Here is a 16,101-nt window from a genome sequence, read left to right on the forward strand (position 1 = left end):
TCGGCTATTCAAAAGTCCTACCGAGTCAGAGGTCTTCCTGTCCCAGCAGGGATTAAGGCTCACTCCACTCGATCAGTGGGTGCGTCTTGGGCCATCCGGCACCAAGCTTCGGCAGCACAAGTTTGTATGGCTGCAACTTGATCCAGCCTGCATACCTTTACAACACATTACCATATTCACTCTCAGGCCTCGGCAGATGCGACCGTCGGCAGACGAATTCTGCAGGCTGCTGTGCCGCATCTGTAACTTGTGGGTACAAGCAGCAATTGCAGTTAATTGTTTCCCACCCAGGGACTGCTTTAGGACGTCCCATGGTCCTGTGTCCCCCAATGAGGCGTAGGAGAAAAGGAGATTTTTGTCTACTCACCGTAAAATCCTTTTCTCCGAGCCAATCATTGGGGGACACAGCACCCACCCTGTTAGCCTATTGGCTTTGGTTTTTGTTGAGTTAACTTGGTTTTGACATAGTTCATCCTTGTTAAATATTAAGCTCCTACTGCTTTGTTACCGAACTGGTTCACTGAGAGCCAGCAGGAGGGTGTATACTGCAGGGGAGGAGCTATTCTTTCTGTTTGCTTAGTGTACTCCTAGTGGCAGCAGCATAACACCCATGGTCCTGTGTCCCCCAATGATTGGCTCGGAGAAAAGGATTTTACGGTGAGTACACAAAAAATCTTCTTTTCCGTACACAAATTGGAGATATGTTTTAGCCTCCTGAACTGCAGATGGACAGGAGCTCTGCTGTGCACTGAATAAGTAATTAATGGGAGTGGCAGAGGTCGGAGTCGTGTTGATCCTGCTATACCCTAGTAATATGCAATAACAGTATTATAACGGTGTAACTGGCTATATACATTGTAAATTGTTATCATTCATTTAAGAGGGAAGAAGCAGAAGCCAAAGCTCTAGAAGAAGCTGAGAAACAAAGACAGGAACGGGAAAAAATCATGCACCAAAATATGCAGGAAAGATTACAAAGAAAAAAGGTATTCGGTTATCTTTACATTTTCCTCTATTACTGTCCTTTTTTTTTCTATTTCCTAAACGTGTGAAACAAAAGGAAAATATCTAACTGTGATCACCCAAGATCATCAGGTTTTATTAGGTATGGTGGTCAACTTTTTGTTATAAGGGAGTTTTCCCATCTTCAAAAGTCCATTGTTACACTGGTTGTATTGGGGGAAGGCTAATGTGTCCGGCCATATGCGGCCAGTGTATGTACGGTATGTTTTCTCTGTGTATATAACAGATATAACATAATGGGTATGCTATATCTTTTTATAGAGAATTGAAGAAATAATGAAGAGAACTAGGAAGAATGATCAAAGTGATATCAAGGTAGGTACATCTATTTATTTTTCCAACACTGGGTTTGTAGCCGTAGTCATTTTCTTATTATTCTAATGAACAAATAATGCAATAATTAATATATCATAAGCTTGGAAGGGATGGTGTTAGTCTTTGTGCAATGGTGCTTACAATTACAGGGAATTATATAGTCATTCAGTGGGTTCTGTGTGGTGGTCCTTTTCTCAGTACCCTCAGCACATCTGAGCACATAGGAGGACATGCCTTAGGGTACCGTCACACAGTACCATTTACATCGCTACGACGGCACGATTCGTGACGTCGTAGCATCGTATGATTATCGCTCCAGCGTCGTAGACTGCGGTCACACGTTGCAATCACGGCGCTGGAGCGATGCCGAAGTCCCCGGGTAACCAGGGTAAACATCGGGTTACTAAGCGCAGGGCCGCGCTTAGTAACCCGATGTTTACCGTGGTTACCAGCGTAAAAGTAAAAAAAAAAAAACCGTACATACTCACCATCTGATGTCCGTCAGGTCCCTTGCCGTCTGCTTCCTGCTCTGACTGAGTGCCGCCGTACAGTGAGAGCAGAGCGCAGCGGTGACGTCACCGCTGTGATCTGCTCTCACTTTCCGGCCGGCAGACAGTCAGAGCGGAAAGCAGACTGCAAGGGACCTGACGGACATCAGATGGTGAGTATGTACGGTTTGTTTGTTTTTTACTTTTACGCTGGTAACCACGGTAAACATCGGGTTACTAAGCGCGGCCCTGCGCTTAGTAACCCGATGTTTACCCTGGTTACCAGCGTACGCATCGCTGGATCGCTGTCACACACAACGATCCAGCGATGACAGCGGGAGATTCAGCGACGAAAGAAAGTTTAAAACGATGTGCTACGACGTACGATTCTCAGCTGGGTGCCTGATCGCAGTAGCGTGTCAGACACTGCGAGATCGTAACGATATCGCTAGAACGTCACGAATCGTGCCGTCGTAGCGATAAAAATGCCACTGTGTGACGGTACCCTTACACATGTGTTACATGGTCTAGACATTGATTTACATGGATAGAAAAAAACTTCTCCAAATCATAATTTACCATATATATTGCGATGTCTACCTAACATCTATATGCCAATTGCATATTGTGAACATAAGCGACTCAGGAGCTGCATATTATACAAAAAAAGGAAAAGAGTCATAGCTAGATAAATAGAAAATAGATACCAAATTTTATTAAATGCAAATTAAACACACCATACAAAAATTATGTTTAAAAGAAGCAACGTATAGAGCAATCAAAAATAGGCCAGTAAATGTATATTGGGTTAGTGACAAAATATCGCCCAAGATAGTGAGTGCCAGCGGACCTGCAGCACAACTAGGGATGTAAAATCTTAATTGTCACATAAAGAGAAAAACAGAACACTGGATAGTGACTAGTTAGTATAGCTTAGGGTGGACAGAGTAACTGTCATAATCAGGCTCACAGGTGCAACCAGCTACCAGCGGCTGATTTATAAAGCATATCCACCCATTAAAGTATACCAAACTAACAAACTCCAGCGGCAAAAGTATATCAGCTGACAAAGAAAGATAATAAATATACATGTGAAGTCACATAACATTACCCGTCATGGTGTAGTGCAGGGCGGCTGGGACTCACTATCTTGGGCGATATTTTGTCCCAGAGTCCCAGCCGCCCTGCACTACACCATGACGGGTAATGTTATGTGACTTCACATGTATATTTATTATCTTTCTTTGTCAGCTGATATACTTTTGCCGCTGGAGTTTGTTAGTTTGGTATACTTTAATGGGTGGATATGCTTTATAAATCAGCCGCTGGTAGCTGGTTGCACCTGTGAGCCTGATTATGACAGTTACTCTGTCCACCCTAAGCTATACTAACTAGTCACTATCCAGTGTTCTGTTTTTCTCTTTATGTGACAATTAAGATTTTACATCCCTAGTTGTGCTGCAGGTCCGTTGGCACTCACTATCTTGGGCGATATTTTGTCACTAACCCAATATACATTTACTGGCCTATTTTTGATTGCTCTATACGTTGCTTCTTTTAAACATAATTTTTGTATGGTGTGTTTAATTTGCATTTAATAAAATTTGGTATCTATTTTCTATTTATCTAGCTATGACTCTTTTCCTTTTTTTGTATAATATTGATTTACATGGGTGTTATGTAATCATTTCACAACAGGGATTTCAGCACAACTTTGGACAGCATGTCCTCAGCGTGATCATTAAGGGACCCTTCCAACAAAATGAGATTAGGAGAAACCAGATTTCTTGATATAACATATCACAAATCCTGTATTGTTTTATTAGCTAATCATTAAAAAAAAGTATAATTTTATTAAAAAGCACTCCGACTAATTTTTCTTATTTCCTAAACCTGCTTAAATGCACGTGTAATGTAGAGTAAGTGTATTTAATATACTTACTGATCGCTGTCTTCCCCAGTTTCCAGCACCGCTCCGGTCGTCTTCTCACTCGTGTGGCTGAAATTCCAACATGGCGGATCGCACTGGGGTTTATGTGTGAGCCACAAATCACTGTTACTATGTAAGCCCAAAAGTGACTTCTGGCTCACACGCAAACCCCAAACCCCAAGTCACGTGAGCTAGTAGAGGACTGGCGTGCCGCTGGAAACTGGGGAAGACCACAATCAGGGCATCCGTATATATACTCTACATTACATACAGATTTAGACAGGTTTAGGGCATAACACATTTTGTGGAAGTGCTTCTTTAATATTGAAGATAAATTAATTTTCTTCCCTGTTTTGAAGAGCGAAGACAAATCTGAAGAGGATGATGAGGACACTGGTGATGTCGAGGATAATCTGCAAGGTTGGTCAGGTTTGTATCAAACACGTGAGCTTTAGAATGAATTGGGTCATATTTGGACTACATGGTGACTTCAGATCCTAACGGGAGTATCATAGGGTGAATGATACATTATGGCTTCGGTTACATCCATATTGAAGGCTCTTTTTATATGATCTTTTTTTTTTTTTTTTGCAAACAAAACTGAAAGTTTGTGAAACCTAACGATTGTTCTGTGCGGATTGGAAGCGTGGTCGGCCTGTCTAAGCAGGATATTAAACGATTAACAATCAGACTGATCAATGGTTGTACAACTCCTCATGTTGGGTGTTATCCTGTCCTAAGTGTTGCTTTCTTTCAGGAGACAATGAGGATGACATTTATGAGAATGCGGATATACCCAGCGAACTGGAAGAAGAAACGGCTTCACAGAATTCATTGTCTCCGAAAGCTGCAGTCGTGGAAAGCAGTGAATTATTTATTAATGGGAACAGGCCAGACATCGAGGAAAAACTTAACGGGCACTCGTCAGAAAGTGTACCCGCACTAGAGTCCAGGTCAGTGGAGATGTGGCACCTTGTATTGACTGCTGTACATATCGATGATGAACATTAAAAACAACCTCAACACTGCTCGGGGTTCTCAACACTGCTCGGGGTTAAGGGGTTATTCCTATTACAGCCATTAATGCATATACACAGGAAATGATAAGTGTCTGATGGGTGCCGGTCTGCCATCTGTGATCTGCACTTATCCCCAGGAATGGGTAAAGCGGGGTCTGCACACGTGCGCTGCTCATTTCATCCAAGTCTATGGAAGTTATGGAAACATTTAGGACCCAAACCTGAGCATTACATTTCTGTTATGGGATTAATCCTTTTAACCTCTCCAGGCAACACTTTTATAACCGAATACAGAGGATTATTGCTGAGTAAATTATATTCATTCACACACATATTCACACTTCCCCTGGCCTGTTCATGGTATGGTGTGTAAGTGAGGACAATGTCTCCATCAAGGTGACCATACACTACCATTATTCAAATGTATTGCAAAAGTCTGTTTCATGGAGACCCTAAGGGGCCAATTCTGTAAAACACCTTAAGTTGACTTTGCTGCACCTGCCCGCCAAATTCATGAAAAGCCAGTACACTTTAGTGGGAAAACGTCATAAATGTACTCCAGTTGCTGACTGGAGTACATCATGGGCAGCGCCGCACACCTTTTAACAGATGCGCCTAATTTTTTAAGTGACATGCGCCTGTTAATGAATTGGGCACATCATACCCCAGCAGCCCTGTTTATTGAGACTGGTGTGCACAATGCCAGTCTTAATAAATTTAACCCTTAATGTTTGGTGACCTGAATGACTATATTTTTGCCAAAAGGCATGATGAAAATGCGTCAAACCTGTCTCGAACTTTAAGGGGTGTTTAGCTACTTTCTTGTCATTTGTATATGGCTACCACTGCGCCCACAACGCTGGAAGTGGGAGACAAGTGGCACATAGGAGTGGTGGGGGTGGATAGGCGAGTATGCACTTCTTGCTATTTTAGGCCATGCGTAAACTACAAGAAAGGCATGAAGACATCTGTAATCTTGAAGGAAACGCTAGCCTGCTGGAATCTGCGGAGCACATCTGCGTAGCTTACTCCTAACATTTTCCTGTCCATCTAAACCATAAAGCCGCAGGATTGTACTATCTCTATTTTCTGATTTTCGGAGTGGGTCTGACACTTATTGATTTGGTTGTTTGAGGCAAGATATTTGCAGGATCTAGATGGCTGATCCAGAGTGCTGTTCCCTCTATCAGTCTCTGGTCTGAAAGAAGAGGATTGTAACTAGCTGGTATAGATTGTTCCATGTCTAATATACTCATTTTCTCTAATTGTAGTCATGTAATGGATGACACGGCTATACTGAGCCACGATGAACTGCATCGTAATGAAGAGGATAACACGGGTGACAGTGTACCAAAGCTCAATGGCAAATCTGCTACATGGACGTTTGAGGAAATCATAGACTTGGGCATCCATTCCAAGACGAGCAACCTGTCTGTTGATTCCATAGCTATGGACGGCTGTAATCAGGACCTCATCGACGCTGCTACGATTCCCCCAAAGTTAGCTTTTGAAGAAGGACAAATGAATTCTTTGACTGCAACCATTGAGACAGCTGCAGGTACATTGATAATGATACATACACAGGAAATTCACTTTTAGCAATTAATGGACAATGGTTACTAATAAGTAGCTAAAAAAAACATCTGCATGTGTACTGCTGAACTGGAAAACGGCAATTGTTTGGATCTCCCTGAAATGTCCTTAAATCACAGGTTTTTGACATGAACACAATCATTTCATCTTGACCTATACTTTTCTCAGCTGAGGGTTTGCTACAATAGTATCTAATTCAGACCATCCTCTCATCTGAACAGACTTCTCTCCAGACTGATGCAGTCTCTTTGTTCTGACACATTGCAGCAAACCCACAGGAGGGTAAAGAGAGGTCAACTCACATAGAGGTAATAAGTATGAGGTTTGCACTCTTTTTCAGGCCCGTCCACAAAATCCGCAGCTTGTCAACGCTCCCACCAGTGCAGATGAGACTTCATGAAATGTCATCCACACTCTACATTATTATTATTATTATTTATTGTTATAGCGCCATTTATTCCATGGTGCTTTACATGTGAGGAGGGGTATACATAATAAAAACAAGTACAATATTCTTAAACAATACAAGTCATAACTGGTACAGTAGGAGAGAGGACCCTGCCCGCGAAGGCTCACAATCTACAAGGGATGGGTGAGAATACAGTAGGTGAGGATAGAGCTGGTCATGCAGCGGTTTGGTCGATCGGTGGTTACTGCAGGTTGTAGGCTTGTCGGAAGAGGTGGGTCTTCAGGGTTTTTTTTAAGGTTTCGATGGTAGACGAAAGTCGATATGTTGTGGTAGAGGGTTCCAGAGTAGGGGTGATACGCGAGAGAAATCTTGTATACGATTGTGGGAAGAGGAGATAATAGGGGAGTAGAGAAGGAGATCTTGTGAGGAAATTCACAGCAGAAATTGATTGGGGCTCCAGATTTGACACATGCAGCCAGTCTCTATATGCTGTGGAGACTACTATTTATAGGGAAAGGGTGAAATCTGCTGTTAAACAGCGTCATTTCGACTGTAAATCCATAAAATTTGCTATTAATCAAGACTGGCACTGAGGGGCATGCTGGCATCAGACGCTCCTGATTTGTGTCAGTGTCTTCTTGAATCAGGAGTTTTTGATGAGCAGCTTTACCCTTTAGTGTGCGCCTCGCCACAAATCCTACCCCAGACCCTGCTAAGATTTGTGGTCTCATGAGTACCACCGCTTGACAAGAATTCCCATTTCACCCTAGCTCTGCCCATTTCGGTGGAGCTGGGGAGAAACTGCTGTGAAAGCACTAGGCATATGTCTGAGTTGCGCCTATATTTTGATTTTTCAAAGATGTTACAGCAGAATCGTGGTGTAAAAACTTGATGAATCTGGCTCATTGTTTCTAAGCACCAGTGTGCAGCTACCCCCTGTGAATAACAGCCAGCCTGACAAGAGGGGGCACATCCTCACCCTCTGTTGTATGCAGAGAAACGTCTAATATCAGGAGACTGACTGATAACAGCGTGGAGCTGCACACTGCTGTAATGTCCTAGATGGGAAGGGTGAGCAGCGAAGAGCAGCTCCTGTCACACCAGCACCCTGATAATGTCTCCTTCCCTGAGGTGAGCCCTGCAGTGAAGAAGACATAATCGGGACTGGCTACCTGCAGTGGAGAAGACATAATCAGGGGACTGGCTACCTGCAGTGAAGAAGACATAATCAGGGGACTGGCTACCTGCAGTGGAGAAGACATAATCAGGGGACTGGCTACCTGCAGTGGAGAAGACAACATCAGGGGACTGGCTACCTGCAGTGAAGAAGACCTAATCAGGGGACTGGCTACCTGCAGTGAAGAAGACATAATCAGGGGACTGGCTATCTGCATTGAAGAAGACCTAATGGGGACTGGCTACCTGCAGTGAAGAAGATATAATCAGGGGACTGGGTACCTGCAGTGAAGAAGACATAATCAGGGGACTGGCTACCTGCAGTGGAGAAGACATTATCAGGGGACTGGCTACCTGCAGTGGAGAAGACATTATCAGGGGACTGGCTACCTGCAGTGGAGAAGACATTATCAGGGGACTGGCTACCTGCAGTGGAGAAGACATTATCAGGGGACTGGCTACCTGCAGTGGAGAAGACATTATCAGGGGACTGGCTACCTGCAGTGAAGAAGACCTAATCAGGGGACTGGCTACCTGCAGTGAAGAAGACCTAATCAGGGGACTGGCTACCTGCAGTGAAGAAGACCTAATCAGGGGACTGGCTACCTGCAGTGAAGAAGACATAATCAGGGGACTGGCTACCTGCAGTGAAGAAGACATAATCGGGACTAAATCAGAAAAGGACAGCATCCAGTCCAGGTGAAAGTGTTCAAAAACGAATTCCTTTATTTGCCAAGGTGCACCTTGGCAAATAAAGGAATTCGTTTTTGAACACTTTCACCTGGACTGGATGCTGTCCTTCTTTTCTGATTTGGTATGTACATTTTCCATGGGGGTCCAGTGGAACTAGGACGTGCATCCGCTCATCTGTTGTGCTGTCGGTCAGCTGCTTTTTCTAAGGCATAATCGGGACTGGCTACCTGCAGTGAAGAAGACCTAATCAGGGGACTGGCTACCTGCAGTGGAGAAGACATTATCAGGGGACTGGCTACCTGCAGTGGAGAAGACATTATCAGGGGACTGGCTACCTGCAGTGGAGAAGACATTATCAGGGGACTGGCTACCTGCAGTGGAGAAGACATTATCAGGGGACTGGCTACCTGCAGTGGAGAAGACATTATCAGGGGACTGGCTACCTGCAGTGGAGAAGACATTATCAGGGGACTGGCTACCTGCAGTGGAGAAGACATTATCAGGGGACTGGCTACCTGCAGTGGAGAAGACATTATCAGGGGACTGGCTACCTGCAGTGGAGAAGACATTATCAGGGGACTGGCTAAGGCTACGTTCACATTTGCGGTCAGCGCCGCAGCGTCGGGCGCCGCAGCGGCGCCGCATGCGTCATGCGCCCCTATATTTAACATGGGGGCGCATGGACATGCGTTGTGCTGCGTTTTGCGCCGCATGGCCGCAAGCGTTGGACGCAAGAAACGCATCAAGTTGCATTTTTTTTGCGTCCAACTTGCGGCCAAAAACGACGCATGCGGCGCAAAACGCAGCGTTTTAGCGTGCGTTTTGCCGCGTTTTTGTTTGCGTTGTGCGCTGCGGCGCCGACGCTGCGGCGCACAACGCAAATGTGAACGTAGCCTAATACTAGAAGCTGCGAAAGCAAGCCACGCTCCCTCATCTTATGCTGCAGTGAACAAAAGAAACATCAGGGGACTGGCTGCTACTTAAGCTATGAGCAGGCCATGTCCCCTCACCTTGGACTGCAGACACACGATCAGGGGGCTGTTGTGACAGGAGCTGCTCTTCACTGCTCGCCCCACCATCTGGGCCATTACACTAGTGTGCAGCTCCACGTTGTTACTATCATCCAATTTCCTGATAATAGTTGTTTCTGCAGAGAAAGGGGATGAGGCCATGATCCCTGGCTGTTACAGCGGGGAGCTGCCCACTGGTGTGGGACGTAATGTCCCAGATGGGAAGGGGTAGGAGCAGATTGTCACACGGAATTACTAGTGTTCTAAAGGTAATAGAACTGCGCTGGGCATCTCATCTTTATAGTTTAAGGGCAGGGACAGTAAAAAAAAGTATCTCCCCGGAGTACCCTGTTAATATCTTCACTGGTATCCATTTAAGAGCAGCTTTGTCATTGTAGTCTTGGATTATTCAGTTATAATAGGCTTTATGTTTAGACAATCAATTAATTAAAATATTTTTTTCTTCTGCCCCCAGAGATGTGAGATCTGAGCAGCGCTCGTCTTGTTATTGCACTTCGCTCTCCAGTATTTAATGAAGCCTTGTCGTTAAAAGCTGCTACTTCAACATATTACATGAAGATGCAAATCTCATCCAGCAAGAGAAGAAACACAGGTTGCTCCATGACACTTGTTCAGGGAAGCCACTTTGGTGGTATCACTTGTGATGTTGGGCAGTTACACAGGGTCTCACATATATCGTTGTCCTTATTTTATTTCTAACTTTGACAGAACTTTACTTTTTGTCCTTTTGCAGTAAGTTATTGTTTCCTCATACCTGTCGAAATCTCAATGTGACCATTATGTCATTAGGTTTTCTGTTCTAGCACTTGCAATGAAAAACTTGATTTAATGATGGGAATAATGCCCTTAACGTGAGCATGTGAAAATTAACCCCTCAAGAGCTGAAATCTTTTACACTTTCAGCATCGTCTTGGGATGTCTCTCATTAGTTAAGATGATACTTGGTAAGTTCGTCATTACTTGTATTCTTGGTTAATAACATTCGCTAATTGGGTCAGACTAGAGTTGGCGTTAATCAATTTACCTGATGCAGTCCATCAGTCTCTAACCTGACTGCATCCGCGGCTCTTCTTTGGCTTAGCGGTGTCTGACACAGTATCACGTGTTGTCACGCTGCAACAATGGTGTCGCTCCAGGCTGGCTAATCAAAAGTAGGTCCGGTGATGCCGTCAGATAAGAGGCGGTTCTCACGGCTCCCATCCATAGATCACTGATGTGGCTGATGGACCGGATGGGTAAGGTAGGCAAGACTCTTCTGCACAGTGGCAGAGCCATGTTTGTGGGTAATGGTTTTGTCCAGGGTTAGAAGTAAGGATCTGCCTTTTTCCATGAACAATGCCAGTGTTTTACAAGAGCTATTTCAGCTTGCCCATGCGCATGAATGCCACTGGTTTTTGGAGGGGATAAAAACAGCCTTTTTTGTTCCTAAATGACGCTGAATTTTAAGATGTTGTCTATTATCCTTACGGTGGGTCATAAATATCAGATCAGATGTCATATCAGCACATGTATCGATCAGCTGTTTGCAGATCCTGCCTCTGCCGGAGGTGCACGGCCAGGACACACAGCTCCGTACTCGTTCTATAGCCCTTCTTGACTCCTGCAGCTTCTTGAGCTTTGACACCCTAGAGACGTCAGTACTCTCTGTAGGGGGCCATGATGTCCCTGCTCTGTATACTGCGGACTTCCCGTGGCTGCAGGGCCTGGTACAGCTATGTGTAGGCGCGGACCCCAAAGGGCAGGTCATCAGTATCTACTGGACACCCCCCCTTACTCTATCGGTATCACACATGTTGAAGTGATACCGCTGCCTCCAGATCTGTACGTAGGCTCCTTTCTACAATAATAGTTTGGTTCCTTAAATGTTTGCCATTGTATAAAAGTGACGGGACCCCTCCTAACTTCACAGATTTGCTCTTGTCGTGATTTTTTTTAAAAAAAAACATTTCATATTTTTTTTCTATGGTTATACATTGATGTTACATGTGTAAGTATTATTTTATTGTGTACATAAACAGCAGTATTAGACAACTACTTGATTACTTTGAGGTTTCTGTTGGTATTTTACAGTGATTTCATTTGGAGCACTGCAAAGCCCGTTGTGATGATGGGGCTTCACACGCAGCCCGCCGAAACATTTCAGGCTACCGGATTAACTTCCACGGGCTGAGCGTTAGACATATGGTTATTAGGAATAGATATGACAGCTCCACTGATTGATGCCTTTGTTATGTCAGTGACATGTTCCAGGATTGGGGCTTAAGTTCCTTAGTAGCCCCCCACTGTGCTGAGTACAAGGTCCCCAGTGTCCGCGGAGAAAAGTGGTCCGGTAGCACTATATGGATGTGTGTAAGGACTGGTCAGGTTTCATCATTTACCTTTCAGTTGTGCAATGGTTAAGATGTATCAGTCCTCAAATAACTTCAGCTACTTACTAGGCAAAGGTGCTCCCGAGCCGCATAGTGTTTACTACCGGAGTGGAAGGATTGCACCCCTGGTGAGGGGCCGTTAAAGGGGTGTCCAGGATTTTGTTTTTCATTGGCAGAGCCATTAGTTTTCTTGTTTCCACTAATCGCCTCGTAGATGGCATACATGTAGACTTGTGATCTATCCTGGTCGTTTACCACCCCCAATGTGTGTTTTGTCACTGGGCTCTCCTACAACATGTCAACCCGGAAATATAGACAACACATGCTCACGCATCCTTAGCGTCCGCTAGGTGTAGTATACAAGCTATGCCGAAATCTAGGGTCTCGTGAGTGATTCCTATATATCCATGGAGGGTAGGTGCTAGTGTTTGTAGGAATTGTAGTTCACAGCTCACTACCGGAGCTCCGCTACCCCCCCCCCCCCCCCCCAAACAGATGATAGGTGAAGAACTACAGCGGCGTGCAGACAGTGGAGCTGAGAGTATAAAAGACTCTGCATTGCCGTGCCTTGTTTACAATTCTTATATTCCTGGATAACCCTAAGGCCATGTTCCCACGTACCCCAAATGCTTTTTTTTGTGTGCAGAAATCCGCTGCCTTTAACAATTCAAGCAAGGAGGATTGTGATTTCATGAAAACTCACGTTACTGTGCATTTAAAGCTTTCTCTTGACTTGTGCAATTTTTTTGTTTTTTTTTCCCATTCCTTTTGTAGCATGTAAACTGTCCCCAGTGCGCTGGTAGTGATGCAATGTGCATCTCTAACACATTTTTTTCATTAAAAACGGCGGTCTAACCATGTGCAAACAGCCCTTTATATAGATTGTACCTGCTTATTTAGTCATAGGGGTGGGCTTAATTTCATTCAGTGACAAGTGTCGCTTCCCTTGCAGTCTCGATGATGTTCCCGGGGTTGTGCCATTGTCACTCAAATCCGCTTTTAATATTCCCGCCTTTGCGCAATGTTGATCTGGGAGCCGCGCATGCGCCATGATGAGTCTCTGGCCGCACACAGTCAGTGAAGCTGGGTGCTACACACAACTTCAGTGCGCAAGTGCGGGGAGCTGCTGATCACTGCGCGAGTGCGGGGAGCTGCTGATCACTGCGCGAGTGCGGGGAGCTGCTGATCACGGCGCGAGTGCGGGGAGCTGCTGATCACTGCGCGAGTGCGGGGAGCTGCTGATCACTGCGCGAGTGCGGGGAGCTGCTGATCACTGCGCGAGTGCGGGGAGCTGCTGATCACTGCGCGAGTGCGGGGAGCTGCTGATCACTGCGCGAGTGCGGGGAGCTGCTGATCACGGCGCGAGTGCGGGGAGCTGCTGATCACGGCGCGAGTGCGGGGAGCTGCTGATCACGGCGCAAATGCGGGGAGCTGCTCATCACGGCGCATGTGGGGGGAGCTGCTCATCACGGCGCATGTGTGGGGAGCTGCTCATCACGGCGCAAGTGCGGGGGGGTGCTCATCACGGCGTATGTGAGGCTCCATGATGCACACTGCGCAAGCGCGAGATTTTTCAAGGCTTATTTGAGTGACCTTGGCACAACCCTGGGGACATCATTCAGACCTCGAGGGCGGCAACAACCGAGACAGAATGAAATGAAGCACATCCCTATGACTAAATGAGCAGGTACAATCTAACTATATAAAGGGCTGTTTGCACATGGTTAGACCGACGCTTTTAATGAAAAAAAACTTGTTAGTCATGCACATTTCATCACTAACAGCGCACTGGGGACAGTTTATTTGCTACAAAGGACATGACAGGTTCCCTTTAAATGCCGATTCCTAGTGTTTCTGTACTAAAAAAAATGCATGAAAAAGAACACCTAAAGATCTAGTGGTTATTGCTATTGCAGATTTTGGTGTGGACGCCTGCAGAAAAAAATGCAGCATTGAATGAACATGTGAAAATGGCTCGAAGTTTTTAGCAGCTTATGAGGTGTGCACTGGGTTTCCATATGAATGTAGCAGCTCTCAGGGTGACACTTTCTCACAACCATTACCTGTTTGTAACACAGGAGATAGGAATGTACGACTGGCTTCAGGTTCCCCTTACTCAGAACGCAGGCGGACACTTTATAGATCAAGTTTTCCCTTTACATGTGGGCATATTCCAAGCAGAGAAAGTGGAAGAAATGTAAAGTCCCTCCGCTGCCCTGTGCGTGTGTGGCACAGGCGCAGGCTGTTATTAATGGCCGGGGGATGGCCTAGGAAATTATTAATGAAATAATCTTCCATGTAACGGGTGGTTACATAAAAGTTGCCCCATAGCCAATACTCCGCCATGATTTCTGCAATATCCCCCGCACCGCCTGCACTATGTGTATGTAACCGGGAGAATGTACAGGAGCCAGGAAATGCTTTATTTAAGGAAAATGTGGAAGTTTCTCATCACTAAGACTAGTCATAGTTTTAAGTTTGGTTTTGGATGAAACCTTTGCTCGCGAGAGGAGATTGGTTTAATTTGCTAAAATCTCCTTTAGTCTTGAGGTGTCATTGGCCTCCGCTTGGTAGCAGTTGGGACAGAGCAGTGCCTTAGATAAACTATATATATATGTAATTTTGTATAAACACTGTTTAATTCTAGCAGAGACAATCTAACCCATAAAATGCTTTTTTTTGTGTATGTGTTACTTGTTAATTTCCTAGCTCCGGCTCCTTCTGTACATATATGTGCACTGTTCAATAAACTTTACAAAGAATGTTTTTTTTCTATCACTGAAATGTTCCTATACACAACACATACACTATTTACAACAAGTTCAGGGATACGACTGCACAAAGTACAAGCGCTGCTCCTTTATGGGGAGATGTAGCAGAACATCCTTAGGGGGTTCTTATGCTTAAATACATAGATTTTTTGTCATTGCACATATACACTGATCTGCACAAGCATGGGCCTAAGGACGTAGGCCCCAAATCATCAGGACCAGCGATGTTCCCTCTGGTCTTGATCAGGGGGCTTGCTGGAGCCGGACATGCCGGATTCTTTTAAGAGGTTGCACGCTTGTTAATGAATCGGGCACAGCAACGTCTGGGAGGCTCTGACCTCTGCTACACAAGCACAGACTGACATTCATGGTGGAAAGACCTGCAAGATTCACTGTAGGTTTATGCCTATCTATATACCATCACCTGCAGACCTGCATAAGATTTCTAACTAGCTGCTTGTGACCCGGTGAGCAGTTCCCTATTGCAGGTTACGTGGTCTCCATGTCATCCTGTAATAAGAGACGGTGCAGGCAACACAGAAGTCAGGGCTTTAATGTGTTTATTCATACATATATCAATAGCAGGCGTGCTAGTACGATGTGTGGCCAGAGCTGCGACAATCATATATATCCAATTACATTTGTATTCTACAGGTTTGTCATCAATCCTACAACTCTACTGTAATGAGTTACATTGCCATCAGTATAACATGTTCATACATTGCTGAACAGAACAGTATGTGCCGCCTGGGTCTCGCCAGCTCTTATTCAGGATTATACAGCTGTCTGCTTTCCCCTCTGAAATAGCACCACTCTTCTTCAATGGCAGTGTCTGGTATTGCAGCCCAGTCCCATTCACTTGAATGGGGACGAGATGCAATTCTAGACATGGCCTAGAACAAAAGGGGTATTTTTTTGCCCCAAAAAGACATTTTTCTAATCTCCAAGTGTCCGGCTGTGTTGGAATTTCTAGCTCCTCAATAGCTGGAAAGCCAAAAGTTACACAAAACTAGCGCAAAACTTTTTTTTCTTTTTTTTTTTTTTTTTAAACATGCCTAACTTTTTTTTAAATTGTAACTAAGGCTACGTTCACACTAGCGTTGTGCGCCGCTGCGTCAGCGACGCAACGCACAACGCACGCAAAAACGCGGCAAAACGCACGCAAAAACGCTGCGTTTTGCGACGCATGCGTCGGTTTTTGCCGAAAATCGGACGCAAGAAAAATGCAACTTGTTGCGTTTTCTTGGTCCGACGCTTGCGGCAAAAAAGACGCATGTGTGGCAC

The 16,101-nt window shown here is 45.0% G+C and overlaps 2 protein-coding genes across 20 annotated transcripts in view; one reads left to right on the plus strand and one right to left on the minus strand.

Moving 5' to 3' along the window:
• MAP7D3 (MAP7 domain containing 3) overlaps window positions 1-14,821 on the plus strand; it is a 116,581-nt gene extending 101,760 nt beyond the window's left edge. For 15 of the 18 annotated variants that reach the window (XM_077285288.1, XM_077285294.1, XM_077285299.1 and 12 more), the window contains 6 exons: window positions 882-986; window positions 1,285-1,338; window positions 4,116-4,185; window positions 4,514-4,709; window positions 6,047-6,333; window positions 10,132-14,821. In XM_077285288.1, the coding sequence (XP_077141403.1) occupies window positions 882-986; window positions 1,285-1,338; window positions 4,116-4,185; window positions 4,514-4,709; window positions 6,047-6,333; window positions 10,132-10,139 (720 nt within the window). In that variant the 3' untranslated portion in view covers window positions 10,140-14,821. The remainder of the gene's footprint in view (window positions 1-881; window positions 987-1,284; window positions 1,339-4,115; window positions 4,186-4,513; window positions 4,710-6,046; window positions 6,334-10,131) is intronic. The other 3 variants (XM_077285290.1, XM_077285293.1, XM_077285292.1) reach the window with 2 other exon arrangements.
• Window positions 14,822-15,360: 539 nt separating this feature from the next.
• The window catches only part of FHL1 (four and a half LIM domains 1), a 90,808-nt gene continuing 90,067 nt past the window's right edge, over window positions 15,361-16,101 (minus strand). For both annotated transcript variants that reach the window (XM_077285310.1, XM_077285309.1), the window contains exon 7: window positions 15,361-15,894. The gene's annotated coding sequence lies outside the window, so the exon portion shown is untranslated. The remainder of the gene's footprint in view (window positions 15,895-16,101) is intronic.

This window comes from Ranitomeya variabilis, chromosome 2 (genome assembly GCF_051348905.1).
Source record: "Ranitomeya variabilis isolate aRanVar5 chromosome 2, aRanVar5.hap1, whole genome shotgun sequence".
Lineage (NCBI taxonomy): Eukaryota > Metazoa > Chordata > Amphibia > Anura > Dendrobatidae > Ranitomeya > Ranitomeya variabilis.